We start from the raw sequence: 16,538 nt of genomic DNA on the forward strand, positions 1-16,538 counted from the left end.
TGTTATTTTTTGTTTTCGTTTACGTGTTGTCACAGATACTATTTTAATACAAAAATTATGAATTAAATTAATTAATTATTAATTTACAACAGATGCTTTAAAAGTAAAATTAATTACCACAATAAATATATTATATAATAATCACAATTAATGTCGCATTGCATAACTATGCTGCCACTCTACAGCCCCTGGACCGTTGAAATAATTTTTGAATATTTCTCGAATTTGAGTGTGATTCATTTTGGCACGCACATTGTGTTCTGTTATGGGGATTAAATTTTCGGTTGGTAGTGGTAGTGCATCATCAAAATGTTTTTGACCTGGAGCAAGTACTTTTGCTCCCCGTAAAATATTATGTAATATGCATGCACATGTAATCAATTTGTCGGTTGTTTCTGGAGCAGTAGCAATAGGTAGGAAAAAGAGTCTGAAATACCCGCATAAAATTCCGAAAGTATTTTCAGTTGTTCTACGAGCTCTAGATAGTCGATAATTATATACAGCTTTTGATGGATCATGTACAGATTGCTGTCTAAGGTTTCATCAGGTTTTCGTGCAGAGCAAAAGCTTCATCTCCTACAATCACATGGGGTACAACAGTATTTGTCCCGGGTATTTCTTTTGGTGCTGGTATATTAAATGTATTATTTTTTATCATTTTCCCTATTTGACTCTTTAGGTAGATACCAGCATCTCCCTCTCTACCATAGGAACCAATATCAACAGCAGTGAATTTACAATCCGCGTCAACGACTGCTAGCAAAACGATTGAATAGTACTCTTTATAGTTAAAATATAATGATCCACTTCGTTTGGGAGCCTTTATTCTTACATGTTTCCCATCAATCGCTCCGACACAGTTCGGGAAATTCCATTTTGAAAAAAATTGACTACTGTTTTGTCTTAGTTGATTTTCCGTAGGCGACGGTATAGTTAACTCAAACATCCTTTTAATAATGGCCTCAGCAACTTCTCTTATTATGACACTTATCCAGGAATGACTGACTCGATATTGAAAAGCAAGTGACCGAAAAGATTCTCCTGTGGCCAAATGTCTGAAATAAGTAATCAAATTACAATTTGTGTTTTAGGTTCTGACTGCAGTAAACGATGGGCATATGTTAAGAATATAAAAAAGACTAAAGACAACAATTTATGATATTTAAATAAATGGTTGTCACAATACTAATAATCAATTTGTAATGATCGTGAAGGAAGGCCGTTTATGTATTTTAACTTGTCTTTTATCATAAATAATAAAAATTGTATAAATAAGATATTTCTGCAAAAAGGTTTTATAATTAATATAATTTATTTTTAAGAACTCGAAAAAAAAATTATGTTTATAATATTAATATCACCTCAAAGTAGTTGTTACAGAAGGTTTTTGCGTTGGTAATATATAACCACCGCGAAAAATAAGTGGAATAGTATCAAATGGAGCAACTATTGTAAAGATCTCTTCATCACTAATAATTTTTTCTTTGGAATAATAATTAAACCATACACCATTTGGCAAATAAACATACACTTCTACTTTTTTCTAAATGAATTTCATTTTTATAATTTTAATTAAAATAAAAAAAAATTATAAACATACATCTTTTAAAACTAGTGAAATTAAAAGAGCAGGACCCCATAAAAATTGTTCATCAATACTATATGTTTTTTCATCTAACGGATATCTGTAAAAATAGAATGTACCCAATGATGGAGTCCATATAGAGCACAGTTCTACAGTAACATTACCATTATTACCACAAATATCAGCACCAACAAGTGGAATTCCAAACATATTAAAAACCATTAAGTCTATAAATTATAATTCAAATTAAAGATATAGTTTCATTATATAATAAACAATATTACCAGTTATTGATTGTTTCATATTTTCCCATGTGGAATATACATCTCCAGACCAATGATCAGAAAATTTTCCCAAGCCAGAATAATTTGACCTTGATATTATTAGTGGCCTCAAATTTCTAATTATTTTCAAAGCACTTAATAATAAAAAAATTTATGATTAAAAATCATAACATTATCATATTTTATTTTAATTATTTAGATTTACATGTCATGTAAATACAATAAATATAATTGTTAACAAAAAAAAATCTTTAGTAAATTTATTATTCTATGGAATTTGTGTATTAGTGACACACATGATTCTTATATAACTAATTTAGAATCTACATTTAATATGTTATTAAGAAATGCATTAAATAAGCTAAAATTGTATGATACTTTAAGCATTATATTATAGAAATTTTTAATGTATTGTTGAATATAGACTTATTCATTTTTATAATACTAGATCAAAACAACTAATCCTAATTCAGTTACATATAATAAACATTTTGTTACATTTAATTGTATTTATGTTGGTATAATAATCTATAATAAATTAAATATAAATCTTAAAGGATTAAAAAGTAAATTTTTTTTTAAAACATTTTTAAAAATGCTTGATGTAGTAGAATTAATATATTTAAAATTTCCTAAATATTTTAAGATGTTAAGATATGAGGGAAATGTAATTGTAATACAATTTAAGCCATACAGAATCCTCTAATTTAGCAAAAAAATTTAGATAAGGACTGCCTCATGGTTAATTTTCAAAAACCAATTTGACTTTTTATCTCAACATTATTTATTAAAATAATTTTGGTAAGGACTGGAGCATAATAATTCCCAAAAACTTTAAGAAATGTTGATAAGTCACTACTCAAAAATATTCATTGTATGAAGAGGATTTAACACATTATTTTTGGTCAACACTTCATTGGAATTTGATATCTCAACAATTAAAATAAAAATTTGACAGAAAATACTCAGAGGAATTTGAGGTAAAAGTTGATTTAAAGTAAGTACAAGCAAATACTTTGTCACTAATATTGTCTAATCTATCACTGAAAAGTGTGGTAAGAAAAGTCGTAGCAAACAACAAATTGAATCATATTTAAAAGAAAAAATGTGTTTTTAGATAATGCAGATTATGTCGTAATATTTGGTAAAGGTAAACAAAATATCAAAGAAACAACTCTTAGTTCATACCTACAACAAAAAAAAATAGGTCTAAAAGTAATTGAAGAAAAAACAAAAATACATAAATTAAAAAAAAAAAAACAGCCAATTACATTACCATCAAGACATACAAATTGGGTCCTATAAATTTGAAATAGTTCATACTTTTGAATACCTCGGAGTGAAGTTCAATAGTCAAAAAAACTATCTTAAAGAAATAAATCTATCCATAAGTTCAGGAAATCAATGTTTTTTGCATTTAACAACAAAGTATTTAAAACAAAAATACTCTCTAAAAATCAAAAGAAAGATTATATAAAGTACTAGTTTGACCAGTTATACTATAGACATGTGAAACGTGGTTAATCAAAAATGAAGACAAAAAGAAACTTGTGTTAAAGCAATGTTAAAGAGGTAGTTTATTAGAAGAATATTTGTACCTAAGAAATATGAATAAACAGAACAATTTGAAATAGGATCCAATGTGAATTAAAAAGAACTTATTGGAGATTATGACATAATCGGAATAATTATAGAAAGAAGAATGAGATAATTAGTTATGTCTGGAGATCTCAGAGTATAATGAAGGATACAATAGAATGGAGACCAGAAAGTAAGGACCACTGGGGACAACAAAAAATTGATGATATGATCAATTGAGGAAGTAACTCTAATAGCTGGAAGTAGATGATCCTAGATAATTGTCATATAACCATAAAGAATTTCTGTTTAGTTGCGATGGACCTTAATGGTCTGCAATACGCTGAAACAGGAGAACCTTACGGCTTAAATGCATTTTACCACCCCATCGAGTTTTTTAAAATTTTTTTTTTTTTTAATTGATTCAGTTTTTTATACTGACTAAGAATATATAAAAAATTTTTGTCGGCGAAGTCCAGCTTAAAAGTTATGAGTTTTCAAAGTTTTCAACCATCATTGACAAATTTTATTATATACTTCTGTTCTTTTTTTGCATTAATTCATTAGAAAAAGTATTCTCGATGATGTAGTAATCGAATTTTATTTATTTAATTATACTAAAAAAAATATTTATATGTGTGTAGGTACTTAAATAAAAAAATTTACGTCGCTCCGCGCAATTCAAACTGTTGCTGAAATGGTATTGCTGATACATTTTATACATACAGTATCAGTTTCAATTCTAATTATTTATAACATTTTTTGCATTTTTTAAATTATGATAATGCATTTTTATATTTGACAGTTGGTAACAAAGATCATGATATACTGTTTTAATTTCAAACAGCTTAATTCTTTTTCTATTTAAGTTATCAAGCTGGGCAGTATAGTTTTACTATTGAAATACTATACTATATGATTTTGGCAAATTAACATAAAATTATGTTATAAATTTTTATTTATTTGTCCGACACTTTATCTTCTACATTTAAACGACTTCCGTAGTTAAAAAATCATTATTTTTTGTTAAAATTTTCGATTTTGGATTTTAAATTTTCAACTTAAAAATGCTATAACTTTTTGAAAAATGTATATATCAGCACAAATTTTTTTTTTCTAAATACATTATAAGTACATCTTTCATTTGGCATACTTTTTATTAAAATTGGACAATTTCCCCTTATATAGGGGTCGTTCAAAATTTGCAACATTGTATAAAACATAGAACTTTTTCAACTGAACTTTTGAAAATGTTCCGGAAATACTCCGTCATTTAAACATATATCAATCAAATTAAAGCTTATTTTGTGTACTATAAAATAAAAAAAAAAATTTGTCCCGACGACCTATCTTCTATGCGCAAATGGCTACCATATTCAAAAATATGCTATTTTAACNTTTTTTTTTTTAATTGATTCAGTTTTTTATACTGACTAAGAATATATAAAAAATTTTTGTCGGCGAAGTCCAGCTTAAAAGTTATGAGTTTTCAAAGTTTTCAACCATCATTGACAAATTTTATTATATACTTCTGTTCTTTTTTTGCATTAATTCATTAGAAAAAGTATTCTCGATGATGTAGTAATCGAATTTTATTTATTTAATTATACTAAAAAAAATATTTATATGTGTGTAGGTACTTAAATAAAAAAATTTACGTCGCTCCGCGCAATTCAAACTGTTGCTGAAATGGTATTGCTGATACATTTTATACATACAGTATCAGTTTCAATTCTAATTATTTATAACATTTTTTGCATTTTTTAAATTATGATAATGCATTTTTATATTTGACAGTTGGTAACAAAGATCATGATATACTGTTTTAATTTCAAACAGCTTAATTCTTTTTCTATTTAAGTTATCAAGCTGGGCAGTATAGTTTTACTATTGAAATACTATACTATATGATTTTGGCAAATTAACATAAAATTATGTTATAAATTTTTATTTATTTGTCCGACACTTTATCTTCTACATTTAAACGACTTCCGTAGTTAAAAAATCATTATTTTTTGTTAAAATTTTCGATTTTGGATTTTAAATTTTCAACTTAAAAATGCTATAACTTTTTGAAAAATGTATATATCAGCACAAATTTTTTTTTTCTAAATACATTATAAGTACATCTTTCATTTGGCATACTTTTTATTAAAATTGGACAATTTCCCCTTATATAGGGGTCGTTCAAAATTTGCAACATTGTATAAAACATAGAACTTTTTCAACTGAACTTTTGAAAATGTTCCGGAAATACTCCGTCATTTAAACATATATCAATCAAATTAAAGCTTATTTTGTGTACTATAAAATAAAAAAAAAAATTTGTCCCGACGACCTATCTTCTATGCGCAAATGGCTACCATATTCAAAAATATGCTATTTTAACAAATTTTTTTTTTTTTAATTAAACACTATCTACAGATTTGCATCTGCGTTTTAAGGGTTTTTTATGATAGTGATTTTAATCACTGTCAGATATCATCTATGCTGGACCCAACTATGCCACGACCCCACTGTGCTGTTATTTTTTTAAATAAGACAATAGAATTTTTATACTCAATAGCAGCCATAAAATATGTTTAATTATGATTTATTATTATTTAAATTAAATCAAAACTTAAAATATTCTAACAAATTTAAAAAAAATTCCAGCACAGGATTTTGGGAAACTTTTTTTTAATTTCTTAAATTTTGTTGTCTTTTTTTTCTTTTTCAAATTTTTGAGAATTAAAATGGGGTTTTTTATACACATAAACAAACAAAATCAGTTCAATGAGAGCTCAGAATTTTTTTATACACACACACAAAAAATTATAAATACTTTTTCAGCTCAACATCAAAGCTAAGTATTAGGAATAGTAATTTATTGAATATTTCTTTTATTTTTTTATGGTAATTGAAAACTAGTAAGAGGGAATAATGTGTTATGAATTAGTTTCCTACCACACTGTGCTGGGTTTTTTATTATAACAAATTAAAAAAAATTATTAACATGCCATTCTATTAACATTTTATCAGATTCTTGAATCAGAATAATTTTTTTAATGGTAGTTGACAATCAGCACTAGATTATTCTTGTTATTTATCTTACAATTATTCTTGTTAACTTCACCTAAATTATATTTATTATTATTTTTTTTAAGTACCTCATAATTTTATTAAGTTACTATTAAAACTTAAATCTCAACTTGCATATATATATTTATATTACTTACAAAATAACACCATCTTTTTTTCTAAAAACAGCAAACCCCACATTATTTTTATCAATCTGTACAATATAATCTCTCATAATAGATTTATTTAAATTTTTTTTAATAATTGTTACTTTTGGGATTGCAGGTTCATATCAATCATTATTGGCATCAAAAATCGTTTAAAAAATATTAAATTAAAAACTATTAATATTTTAAATTTACTTCATAAAATTTTATAATAATCAGTATTTTAAATAATTTTTTATTGTTAAAAAAATTATTTTTTATATTAAATTTGATTACTTTACTCGTAATTTTTGTGTAGTATGAAAAGATATATCCAAACATAACACTTTTATATTATTTATACAAGATGTACTTGACTTTAAGTTATAGTATGCTATCAGTCTATTACTTGATTCTGTTACATTTACTACTTTATAGTTGCTATAGTCGATTGGATAATAGCACAATGGTACTTTATAATCAGTATTTTTTTTTGGAGACCAACAGCAATTTTTCTGTTCACAACTGTACCTCGAGGAAAACAGTCAAATTTTAAATTATCTGATGTTACAGTACATATATTTTGCTTAATTCTGTTAAATAAATAGTTAATGCTTGACATAAAAGAATTAACTTTAAAGTCATTTAAATTAGTGTTACTTTTCTGAAAATGTATATATATATATTAATAATATGGTAACAGCCAACAGTATTAATAATCTTTTGAAACATTTAATAAATGATTAATAAATCATTTTACAAGTTACATCAAAATTATAAAATTTTACTAATCTGTAAGCCACAAACATTTAAATATTATTTAGTGTACGGAAACAATATTGATTATTAAGAATAAATATTGGGCTTTATTACCATTTTAAAGCTTTAAAATGTTATTAGCCTGTTCGCGCCATTGGATGTTAGATAATAATTGATGATAACAAACCAATACTAAAACCACAGACTATATGAAAACAGATAGTTCACTTGGCCCGATAACAAAACGGTTTTTTGATTGGAGAAGTGAAATCAGTGCAACCATATGTATGAGCGCAAAAATTCTTTTAATTTATTTCATTATTAAATCTGCTGTAGCATAAATATTATGAAATTCCGTATATAAACATAATTATTGACATAAATTATTTTAATACATCATTAAATTAAGGTATTAAACCCATAATCCCTTATTTATGACTCAAAATCCCTAAATTAGTCATGAAAATTAAATAATTATCAGTTTTTATAATGTAAATTATTAACTACTTAAATTTGACTTGAGCAGTAACAATTGTTATTGTTAATGTTGTCAATGATCACATGTATCTTATTTCGTGTTATATTTGGTGCTTTCTTTCAAAATATCTCACTACCTCACCAGTATGCGATGCTCAGTAAAGTTTTGTCCAAGTACATATTCCTTCAAGGATAAAAGCTTTTTTTCTTATCCTAAAGAAAACGATCGTTTGAAACTATGGATGAATAATTGTCAAACTAATCATTTGGCAGAGACTTTATCCAAAAAAAAATAATCTAGTAGTTTGCGCGGATCATTTTGACGATAAAATGTTTTTGAAAAAGACTACAAAAAATCGGCTGGTCATGATGCAGTACCTACAATATTTAGTGGTCAGTATTTTTTATCTTCGATGCAAAGCTGAGAAGGTATTAATTTTACTATGATGTGTGTTTCTTTAATTTATTTATTTTTTGTGTGTCTGTTACCTTGTTTTTTTCAGCTCTCACCGAACCGATTTCTTTCAATGATACGTCAAAAGATCACAAATCGTATCTAGTCGAAGACATTATCCTCAAAAATTGAAAAAATTTTCCTCATTCACCGTAAATGGGGGAAACCTCCAGAAAAATTACAAATTTAAAAATCTCTAATTTTCGAAATTTTTTCAATTTTTTTTACTAAAAACTGACCGTTACCACTCATCTTCAGCTCTTACCAAACCGATTTCTTTCAACGATACGTCAAAAGATCACAAATCGTATCTAGTCGAAGACGTTACCCTCAAAAATTGAAAAATTTTCCTTCATTCCTCATAAGTGGGAGATATCTCCAAAATAATTACAATTTTAAAAATCAGTAATTTTTGACATTTTTTTCTTAACACTACCATAACTTTTTCAAAAATGAAAATTTTATATAAATATTTGATGTCTTTACCTATTATTTGGTATATTTTTTTTATAAATTTAACCCTTTACCAGCCCACAGTGGGGAATTCAAAATGACAACTTTTTCACAAAAAATTAACTTTTTCAACTTAACTTTTGAAAGTGTTCCGGAAATACTGACGCTTTTATATATATATTAAATTAAAGCTAATGTAATATACTTTATTTTGGGGAAAAAAAATTTCGGACTTTATTTTGTCTTCACGGTGAAAATGGCTACAATTTGGCCAAAAATGGCTAACAATAATAATAATAATAAAAATATAAAATTTATTATATAATTTATATTATTATTTATTATATCTAAAATAATTCAAATTTTATAAAAAATATAATACTATTAACAGTTTTACCAAAAATTACAGCTTCATATATTATAGGTAAAACTAACTAAACGTTGACAAAAAATTTATGAAATAATAAACTACACAAAATGTCAACTTTTATACAAATTAAACACAATATTCATAATGTCAGACAATATTAAAAAAAAAAACATTTTTATTAAGACTAAACGTTATTTAAACAAAATAAGTATGCGAACAGTTATAATTAATTATCGTTCAAGTATTTAAAATGCAATAGTGTCACTAATTCCAATATCATTGATAATTTTTGTAACTGATAGAGGAATTGTACAATATTATTGTAAAATATTTGCACAATAATATGAAATTGTACAACAGTCTCTACTGCTTTATCTTCTGCCCAATCAGAGAGCTTAATTTTTTTTTCTATTGTTCTCGGCTAAGTGAACTATCTGTTTTCATATAGTCTGTGCCTAAACTTAGCTTGGTGATAAACTTTGTACAGCTAATAACAAAACATGTATTTAATAATAACTTTTTATATTGACGGATAAATTTCGTAGTTACAGTAGGCAATGAAAACGAATAATAATATTATTTAATATATTGCTACTGACTGATCATTATCAGTGCAATTATGTCCAATTCGCCGGTCTTCGATAAGTGAAGGAAACTTGGGTTTTGTTAAGTAGGCGAATTATAAAACCTAAATCGGTTGGTGTAGTACCATTTTGATCTGGTTGATATCCAGATCAGTACGATGGTAATACTATAGTGTGTCATAAGTTTCGCCACATAGGATAATAAATTTATACAATTTGCTTGTATTACTAGTAGAATTATATCAATTTTTTTTTCATAAAAAAAATTTAATGAGAAATTAAACCTTTTAAATTACGGTTATTAAATTTTCAAAAAACTGACAACAAATTATTGGTGTTTTACATTTCTCATAACAACTATACAGTGTGATTAATAAGAAATCTATCCCAGATTTTTTTTGTTTAATAATGATTTTTTCATAAAAACAAATATATCTTAATAATTAAAGTAAAAAAAGTGAATAAAATATCAAAAATTGTCTTTGTTATGAATTGGAATTTATTTGAAGATTACCCCTAATTGAAGGAATTGGGGAAAATTTTTATTAAATATCGCGTTAATAGATTTGATATAGTAGATACGATTTGTACTTTTGATGTATAACTTAGTGAAAACAATCAAATAAATGACGAGTAAAATGGAAGAGTTAAAACTAAAATGTTTTATTAAATTAAGTTACCCTACAGTTATTAAAATTATAGGAAATACAAAACGACATATAGTCAACATTTTTTGTACTATATAACGAATTGTAATCTTATTTTTTTGAAAATTATTTATTATGTAATTTTAAATTATATCTCTGTGGTGCAGGAAACCATAAGAATAAATTGGGACAGCTAGCCCTTCCAATTTTAAAAATAATCTCTCCAAAATTTAGGAAAAATAACATGAATAATTTGATGGCAACAAATTTGATTGATCGATGATAATTTTAGGACAAGTACTCATCAAGTTTTTAGCATTTTAATATATGGAGTGGTTAGTAGTAAAAGTCGAAAATTGAGTGGGGGTATAGAACGAGGATGGAGTATATCGTCGGCTAAATTGAAAACTTCGTATCCATTTTTATCAAACTTTACAGATGAAGCGAAAAACTGTGAGATGCATTAATTTTCATGAATAGTTCACAATTTTTTAATTTACTATTTGTATATTTTATTATATTAGAGATAAGAAATTGAAGTTTTAATTAAATTGATTGGTAAATTTGACTTACGGGCTTTTGATTATATAATATTTATCTGTGTAATATACATCTGTGATTATTTAACATTATAATATTGAATATTTTATAAAATGTTTGCTCATATGATACAAAAATATATTTTTTTAAATATAGTGTACCTATTAAACCAAACAAAAATAATCTGTAAAAAAAACTGATTAAAAAAGTAATGCAAATTATTTACTGCAATAAGTTATTTAAGATATTAAAACCAGGTTGAATATTCTGTATAAAAAAAAAATTAGAAAGGGAAAAGTTATATATAAATAGCTCCTTCAAAATTTTGTTATAATTGTGATAATGGAAAAAAATATAATTAGCTTCCCAATTTTTTTTAACTTACCCTATCTTTTTGTCTAAATTATAATACCAAACACAGAAGTACTCAGGAGAAGAAAAGGGAGAGTTCTTCTTTTTTTGTTTTTAAATAATAATTCAGAAGTTATTTATATATTTAAATTAAAATAGATTCATCATATGAAAATATAGATTGAAATGGTATATTCTTACTATTACAATCAATTTTAATTGACTACGAGAGTAGCGGTATTCATTAATCTCTTCTGAATAACTTATCAGTAATTTGTCTTATCATTAAGTTTCCGAAATCAGAAATGTGCTTATTGAAATTTTAAAATTAAAAAATTAATTGAATTGATTAATATCTACATTTAAATTTTTATCGATCAATTAGTGAAGCCTTTTATAATTTTAATTATTTTTAACATGCAAAATTTTTGTCGCACTGAATTTTTGTTCAGTAATTTATTAAGCAAAGCTATAAATCAACAGCCAGTTAGGTATACTCGTAAGCCTCGATGGGTAAAAAAAGCCCCAAGTAAAATATTTAAAATACCTAAACGACCTCAAATAACTGAAGAAGAAAGGAATGAATTATTTAATCTTTTCACAACTTATAGGACTTGTATGAAGTCAATACAGTAATTATCATCAGTGTTTTATTTATATCTATTTTTATGAAGTATGCTGCCATATGAAATTTTAATTTTTTTAATTATTGTTAAAAATTAAACAATATTATTGTTTAACAATTAAAAATTGTTTTTAATAAAATATTGATTAATGATGATCAAACATTTTCATGGCAACTTGTCCAATGAATTTATGTTGTGTCTTTACGCATTAGTTACTATACCTCTAATACATTAAATTTTATGCTATTTCAGAAAGCAGCTAGAAGAAGAATTAGAAAAGTCGGACATTGGTAATGAAGTATTACAAGAGTTAGCAAGAAAAGAAGAAGAACAATGGAAAAAGTGCTTACAAATAAATGAAAAATGGAATACTCAAATAGCTTTAGCAAGAGATGAAAGATTAGTAAAAGAAAAAGAAATTTTAAGGAATGACATTTTAAAACATTTAATGGAAAATGAAGAAGAACAAATAAAAAAACTGAAGGAGATTGAGGAAATTGTTCGATTAGAAAAGGTAAATCATATCAATAATTTAATAAAAATACATAAAATAACTTCTTAAAGTAATCTATAATAATACTTATTTTTTTATTTTAGGAGAAATCCAAGACTTATATTACTGTTCATAACATTGATGATGCAATTAATAATACTTTAGATAATATTGTAGACCATAATTATGCCATAGATCTAAATGGTAATATTCACCGAGGCAATATTAGTAAGAATATTTCAGCTACAGAACACAGTAAAAAAAATACTCATGTTCAATCAATTAACAGTTAAATATAGCGTTTTTTCTTTCATTTTAGTGTTTATATAATAATATTATAAAAACTTGAATATAAAGCAAGTCATCATCTAGTTTCTTGAATAAATCTTCTTGCTATAATAATAGTAATGATTGTGTATCTCATTTATTATTTTGAAGACCATTGAGTTTCTTTTAAAAATGTATTTTTTTAATAATAATTCTGACACCCAATACAAGTAGAAGAATAAAGCCACCCATGTACTATACTAGAGCCCTACACTTAAAAATGGTTTCATGAGCATAAATAAAAAGCAAAAAAAAGATGTTTTTTAGTAATTATAAAATGAAAAGGGGACCATAAAAAAATGTTTTGCATCAAGCCCCACAATATCTAATGCCAGCACTGCTCACAACCTATATTGATAGACAATATATTTATATTTATAGATAATGTTTATCACAAGCGTAAAACTACTAAAAACTGTATGTGTAAAAAGTGAAATGTTTATATCAAATAATATTTAGCTTAAGAGTTTTACTGTTTAAACAATAAAACAAACTAGAAGAAATAATAAATAATATTGAATTAAGTTAATTTAATTGAAAAAAATTACCAATGCTACCTAAAAACACTTGAATGTAATAAATAATAAGTACATATATTTTTAAAACTAAATGAATAAATTATAAGACCTGTGCTCAAGAGGAATAATAGTAAGGGGGAAGTTGACAGAAATATTTTGGCAATTGAGGATATTAATATTAATATGTCTTGCAATGCAAAAAAGTCAATTATAGAGATTCTTTTGATTGAGAGAAAAGAAAGGGCAACTTTTAATTAACTTACACTCTTTTATGCCCTGATACAGTGGCGGCGCGAGGTAAAATTTATATGTGGGCGAAGTAGACTTAAAGAGGCCCTTTTTTTTAATTTTTTTAATAAACATTTAAGTAACAATAGTTATTTAATAAATATTAAGATTTACAATTTTTTAAAACAATAATCTAATTATTAACCTTTTATTTGCAAAGTAGTCAATATAATTTTATTTATACATAATTATAAAATTAAATACATATTTTTTTAAATTAATAATACTGTTAGAATTTTTGTATAGATACTTCTCCCATATTTTTCTATGGTTAATTATAAGTCCCTTTGGAACGTGAGGCCCTTTGAGGTGCGAGGCTGTGGGCAATGGCCCACTTCGCCCACGCCTAGTGCCGCCACTGCCCTGATATAGTGATAAAACTTTTATTTAATATTCAGTGAAAATAGAAAAAAAACTTATTGTAAAAAATATTTCTTTCTAAATCTATATTAAAGTTTAAAAATACATACAATATTTAATATTTTAATTACAATATACTTGAAAATTTACACAAAAAACAAATAAATTTGTCTTTAAGTTTTACATTTATTCTTACACTCACAATGATAGAAAAGTATTTAAATATTTGATCCTTTTAATGTTATGAAGAAGATAATGGATATTTTACTGGTCTTAAGAATGGATTATCAATAGGTTCTTCCTGCTTTATTTCAGACTCATCTATATTATTTTCTTCATCTTCTTCATTTTCTTGATCATCATTCTCATCAAAATCTTCTTTAATTTTAACATCTTTTTTTATTTTTATATCTTTATTATTTCTTAAAATTTCCGAGTCATCAGATTCATCATCAAATACTTGATCACTTGGTAAGAGAGCTGATAAGTATGCTGGCTGGACTGGTTTATTTGCTATTACTAAAATATTTTTATAAAATAAAAGGGTGAATTACAAATAAAAATAAGAGTATTTTATACAGAAATGCTGGCTTTATATACAATTTAGCAGAGTAATGATACTTGGTGCTAAAATTAAAAAAGATGATAAAAAATACACAAAAAAATTATTGGTATAGTAATGAAGGTATAAAAATTTTGATATTTTAATGTATCAATATAAGTAATGAAAAATTTCTATTAAATTTGTATAAAATTCAGAAAAAATTATATTGATATAGATAGTTAATCATTTTCTTACTATATCAATAATTAAATAACGTATTCAACAACTAGTATTTTTTAAACTACTTTTAAATAAATAAACAATTCATTTATTTACTGATTTTTTCTTTTTTGACCATTAAGCTGAATAATACAATCAACTAAATTTTAAGGGTAACATTTCATAATCATGCTTTCTAATTACAGAGCAATACAAAAAATATTTTGTATTTATTCATAAATTTTATGTAAACAAAATATTAAAAATTTATAAAAGGAATCCAATAAACTTTTTATTAAATTCAGTAAAACTCACAAGGAAAACAGTCATTTTCTTGATTTAAAAACAAACTTTCAGTAGGACCAGTTTTAATAAGGAATTTCACTAATGATTTTTCCAATTCATGTTTTTGAATAGCAGATTTTTCCCGTATGGCTTCATATTCAGTAACTGGTTGTTTATGAGTCTATAAATAAATTATTATAAAATTAAAGAAAATAAAAATCAAAGGTTTGAAGTAACAAAATGCTAATGTACAGATTCTCTAAAAATGACTATTTTTATTAACTTTTAGCACCGCTCATACTAAAGTAACTATGGTAAATTAAAAGAAATATTATAGTTCAAAAAATTATATTTATCATTGTAATACTAATTTTAAACTAGAAAAATTTTAATTGACCCTATTATCCCACATTTTTAATTTCAACATCAAACTCTAAACATTTTTTACTTATAATAATTTACTAAAACATACTTGTTTAATACATATTTATTACATTATCATAAAAATATAAATAAACATTTGATTACTTACTGGTGTTCTAATATAAGCATGGGGATCAGGAAAAGGGGGCATGTGACTAGGAATATAAGATGGATGAGGTAACTTTGATCCAGCTTGTAAGTTACTAGTAATTCGTGGTTGTACGGAAGGTGTAGGACTTGGAAGAACAGCTCGATTAGAGCGTTTAGCATAGTTAAGAAGACTGGACGCATTTTTAAAAATGCCCATATCAATTAAACCCATCATTACATCAGCACCCAATGGTTCAAGACGACCGGCAACTTCAGCATAACGATGACTACTAGTACCAACTTGGGTTAATACTAAAAAAAATATTTTATTAACACTACAAGTAATTAAGACATATATAACATAACATAATATTGAAAAATATGACTTAGTTCTGTTTCTTTACTATGGTAAAATAGACATTCAGTTTAATAATATTATAATAGCATCTCTTACTTAATATTATTAAACACATATCAAGAATTCCACTTCATAGGACCTTAAATAAATGTTTCTATTTGAATGCTAATTAATACTTTTTCCGCCCATAAAAATTTTACTATTTTATTATTTTTACACCACAGAAGAGAATATTTCTAGAATTTACAATTGTTCCTAGCATAGGTGCAAGAATATTTTAAATATCCACTCAAAATAAACTACAATTGCGAAACAATTTAACTGGAGTCAAAGTCACTTTTAAAGTAATATATAAGTTTTAATTGAACTCATAAAAATTTGTTTGCTATTTATTTTAATTGAAAAATTTACTAACAACTGAATAATATTTCAACAAGTGTTTCTAATACTATTGGCTCAGCAACATGAAAACCAGTTTCTAATAGTATTCCAGCTATAGTTGTTTTCAAAAACTTTTTTTCCATACTTTTATCCATAATTATTTTTTATAAATAATTAAAAGTAGAAAATACAATATTTTATATTAATATTAGACATGAAACAAAATATTCTACGAAACTATAACAATTTTGTTGACAGTTGAATAAATACTGATAAACTGATAAAGAGGCTGTCATAAAAAAATAGTAGACAACAGTTCCACGAATACTCATTTTGGC

At 25.1% G+C, this 16,538-nt stretch overlaps 2 protein-coding genes and 1 pseudogene across 3 annotated transcripts; 1 reads left to right on the forward strand and 2 right to left on the reverse strand.

Annotated features, from left to right (window-relative positions):
• Positions 1–1,164, reverse strand: LOC126894897 (putative nuclease HARBI1; annotated as a pseudogene).
• A 10,402-nt stretch (positions 1,165–11,566) lies between these two features.
• Positions 11,567–12,815, forward strand: LOC126895764 (probable 28S ribosomal protein S26, mitochondrial). Its single transcript, XM_050667970.1, has 3 exons — positions 11,567–11,920; positions 12,167–12,428; positions 12,512–12,815. Exons 1-3 carry the CDS (start codon positions 11,706–11,708, stop codon positions 12,698–12,700), a joined length of 666 nt encoding a protein of 221 aa, XP_050523927.1. The 5' UTR covers positions 11,567–11,705; the 3' UTR covers positions 12,701–12,815.
• A 1,084-nt stretch (positions 12,816–13,899) lies between these two features.
• LOC126895763 (transcription initiation factor TFIID subunit 8-like) lies at positions 13,900–16,469 on the reverse strand. 2 transcript variants are annotated; one of them, XM_050667968.1, is made up of 4 exons: positions 16,235–16,469; positions 15,481–15,773; positions 14,979–15,129; positions 13,900–14,419 (listed from the first exon to the last, which is right to left on the reverse strand). In XM_050667968.1, exons 1-4 carry the CDS (start codon positions 16,353–16,355, stop codon positions 14,142–14,144), a joined length of 843 nt encoding a protein of 280 aa, XP_050523925.1. In that variant the 5' UTR covers positions 16,356–16,469; the 3' UTR covers positions 13,900–14,141. The 2 variants fall into 2 exon arrangements, with proteins under 2 accessions (XP_050523925.1, XP_050523926.1); XM_050667969.1 differs by lacking the exon at positions 16,235–16,469 and adding an exon at positions 15,916–16,203.
• Between the last annotated feature and the right edge of the window lie 69 nt (positions 16,470–16,538).

This window comes from Daktulosphaira vitifoliae, unplaced genomic scaffold, assembly GCF_025091365.1.
Source record: "Daktulosphaira vitifoliae isolate Bord-2020 unplaced genomic scaffold, ASM2509136v1 Scaffold_1, whole genome shotgun sequence".
Taxonomy (NCBI): domain Eukaryota; kingdom Metazoa; phylum Arthropoda; class Insecta; order Hemiptera; family Phylloxeridae; genus Daktulosphaira; species Daktulosphaira vitifoliae.

What these genes read in the sequence shown, in the direction of transcription:
- LOC126895764 (XM_050667970.1), top strand. Translation starts at nt 11,706, where the DNA reads ATGCAAAATTTTTGTCGCACTGAATTTTTGTTCAGTAATTTATTAAGC. An exon ending in ACTTGTATGAAGTCAATACA is followed by an intron (nt 11,921 to 12,166) that starts GTAATTATCATC and finishes ATGCTATTTCAG; the next exon opens with AAAGCAGCTAGAAGAAGAAT. An exon ending in AAATTGTTCGATTAGAAAAG is followed by an intron (nt 12,429 to 12,511) that starts GTAAATCATATC and finishes TTTTTATTTTAG; the next exon opens with GAGAAATCCAAGACTTATAT.
- LOC126895763 (XM_050667968.1), bottom strand. Translation starts at nt 16,355, where the DNA reads ATGGATAAAAGTATGGAAAAAAAGTTTTTGAAAACAACTATAGCTGGA. An exon ending in TGTTGAAATATTATTCAGTT is followed by an intron (nt 15,774 to 16,234) that starts GTTAGTAAATTT and finishes TATTTTTTTTAG; the next exon opens with TATTAACCCAAGTTGGTACT. An exon ending in ATGCTTATATTAGAACACCA is followed by an intron (nt 15,130 to 15,480) that starts GTAAGTAATCAA and finishes ATTTATTTATAG; the next exon opens with ACTCATAAACAACCAGTTAC.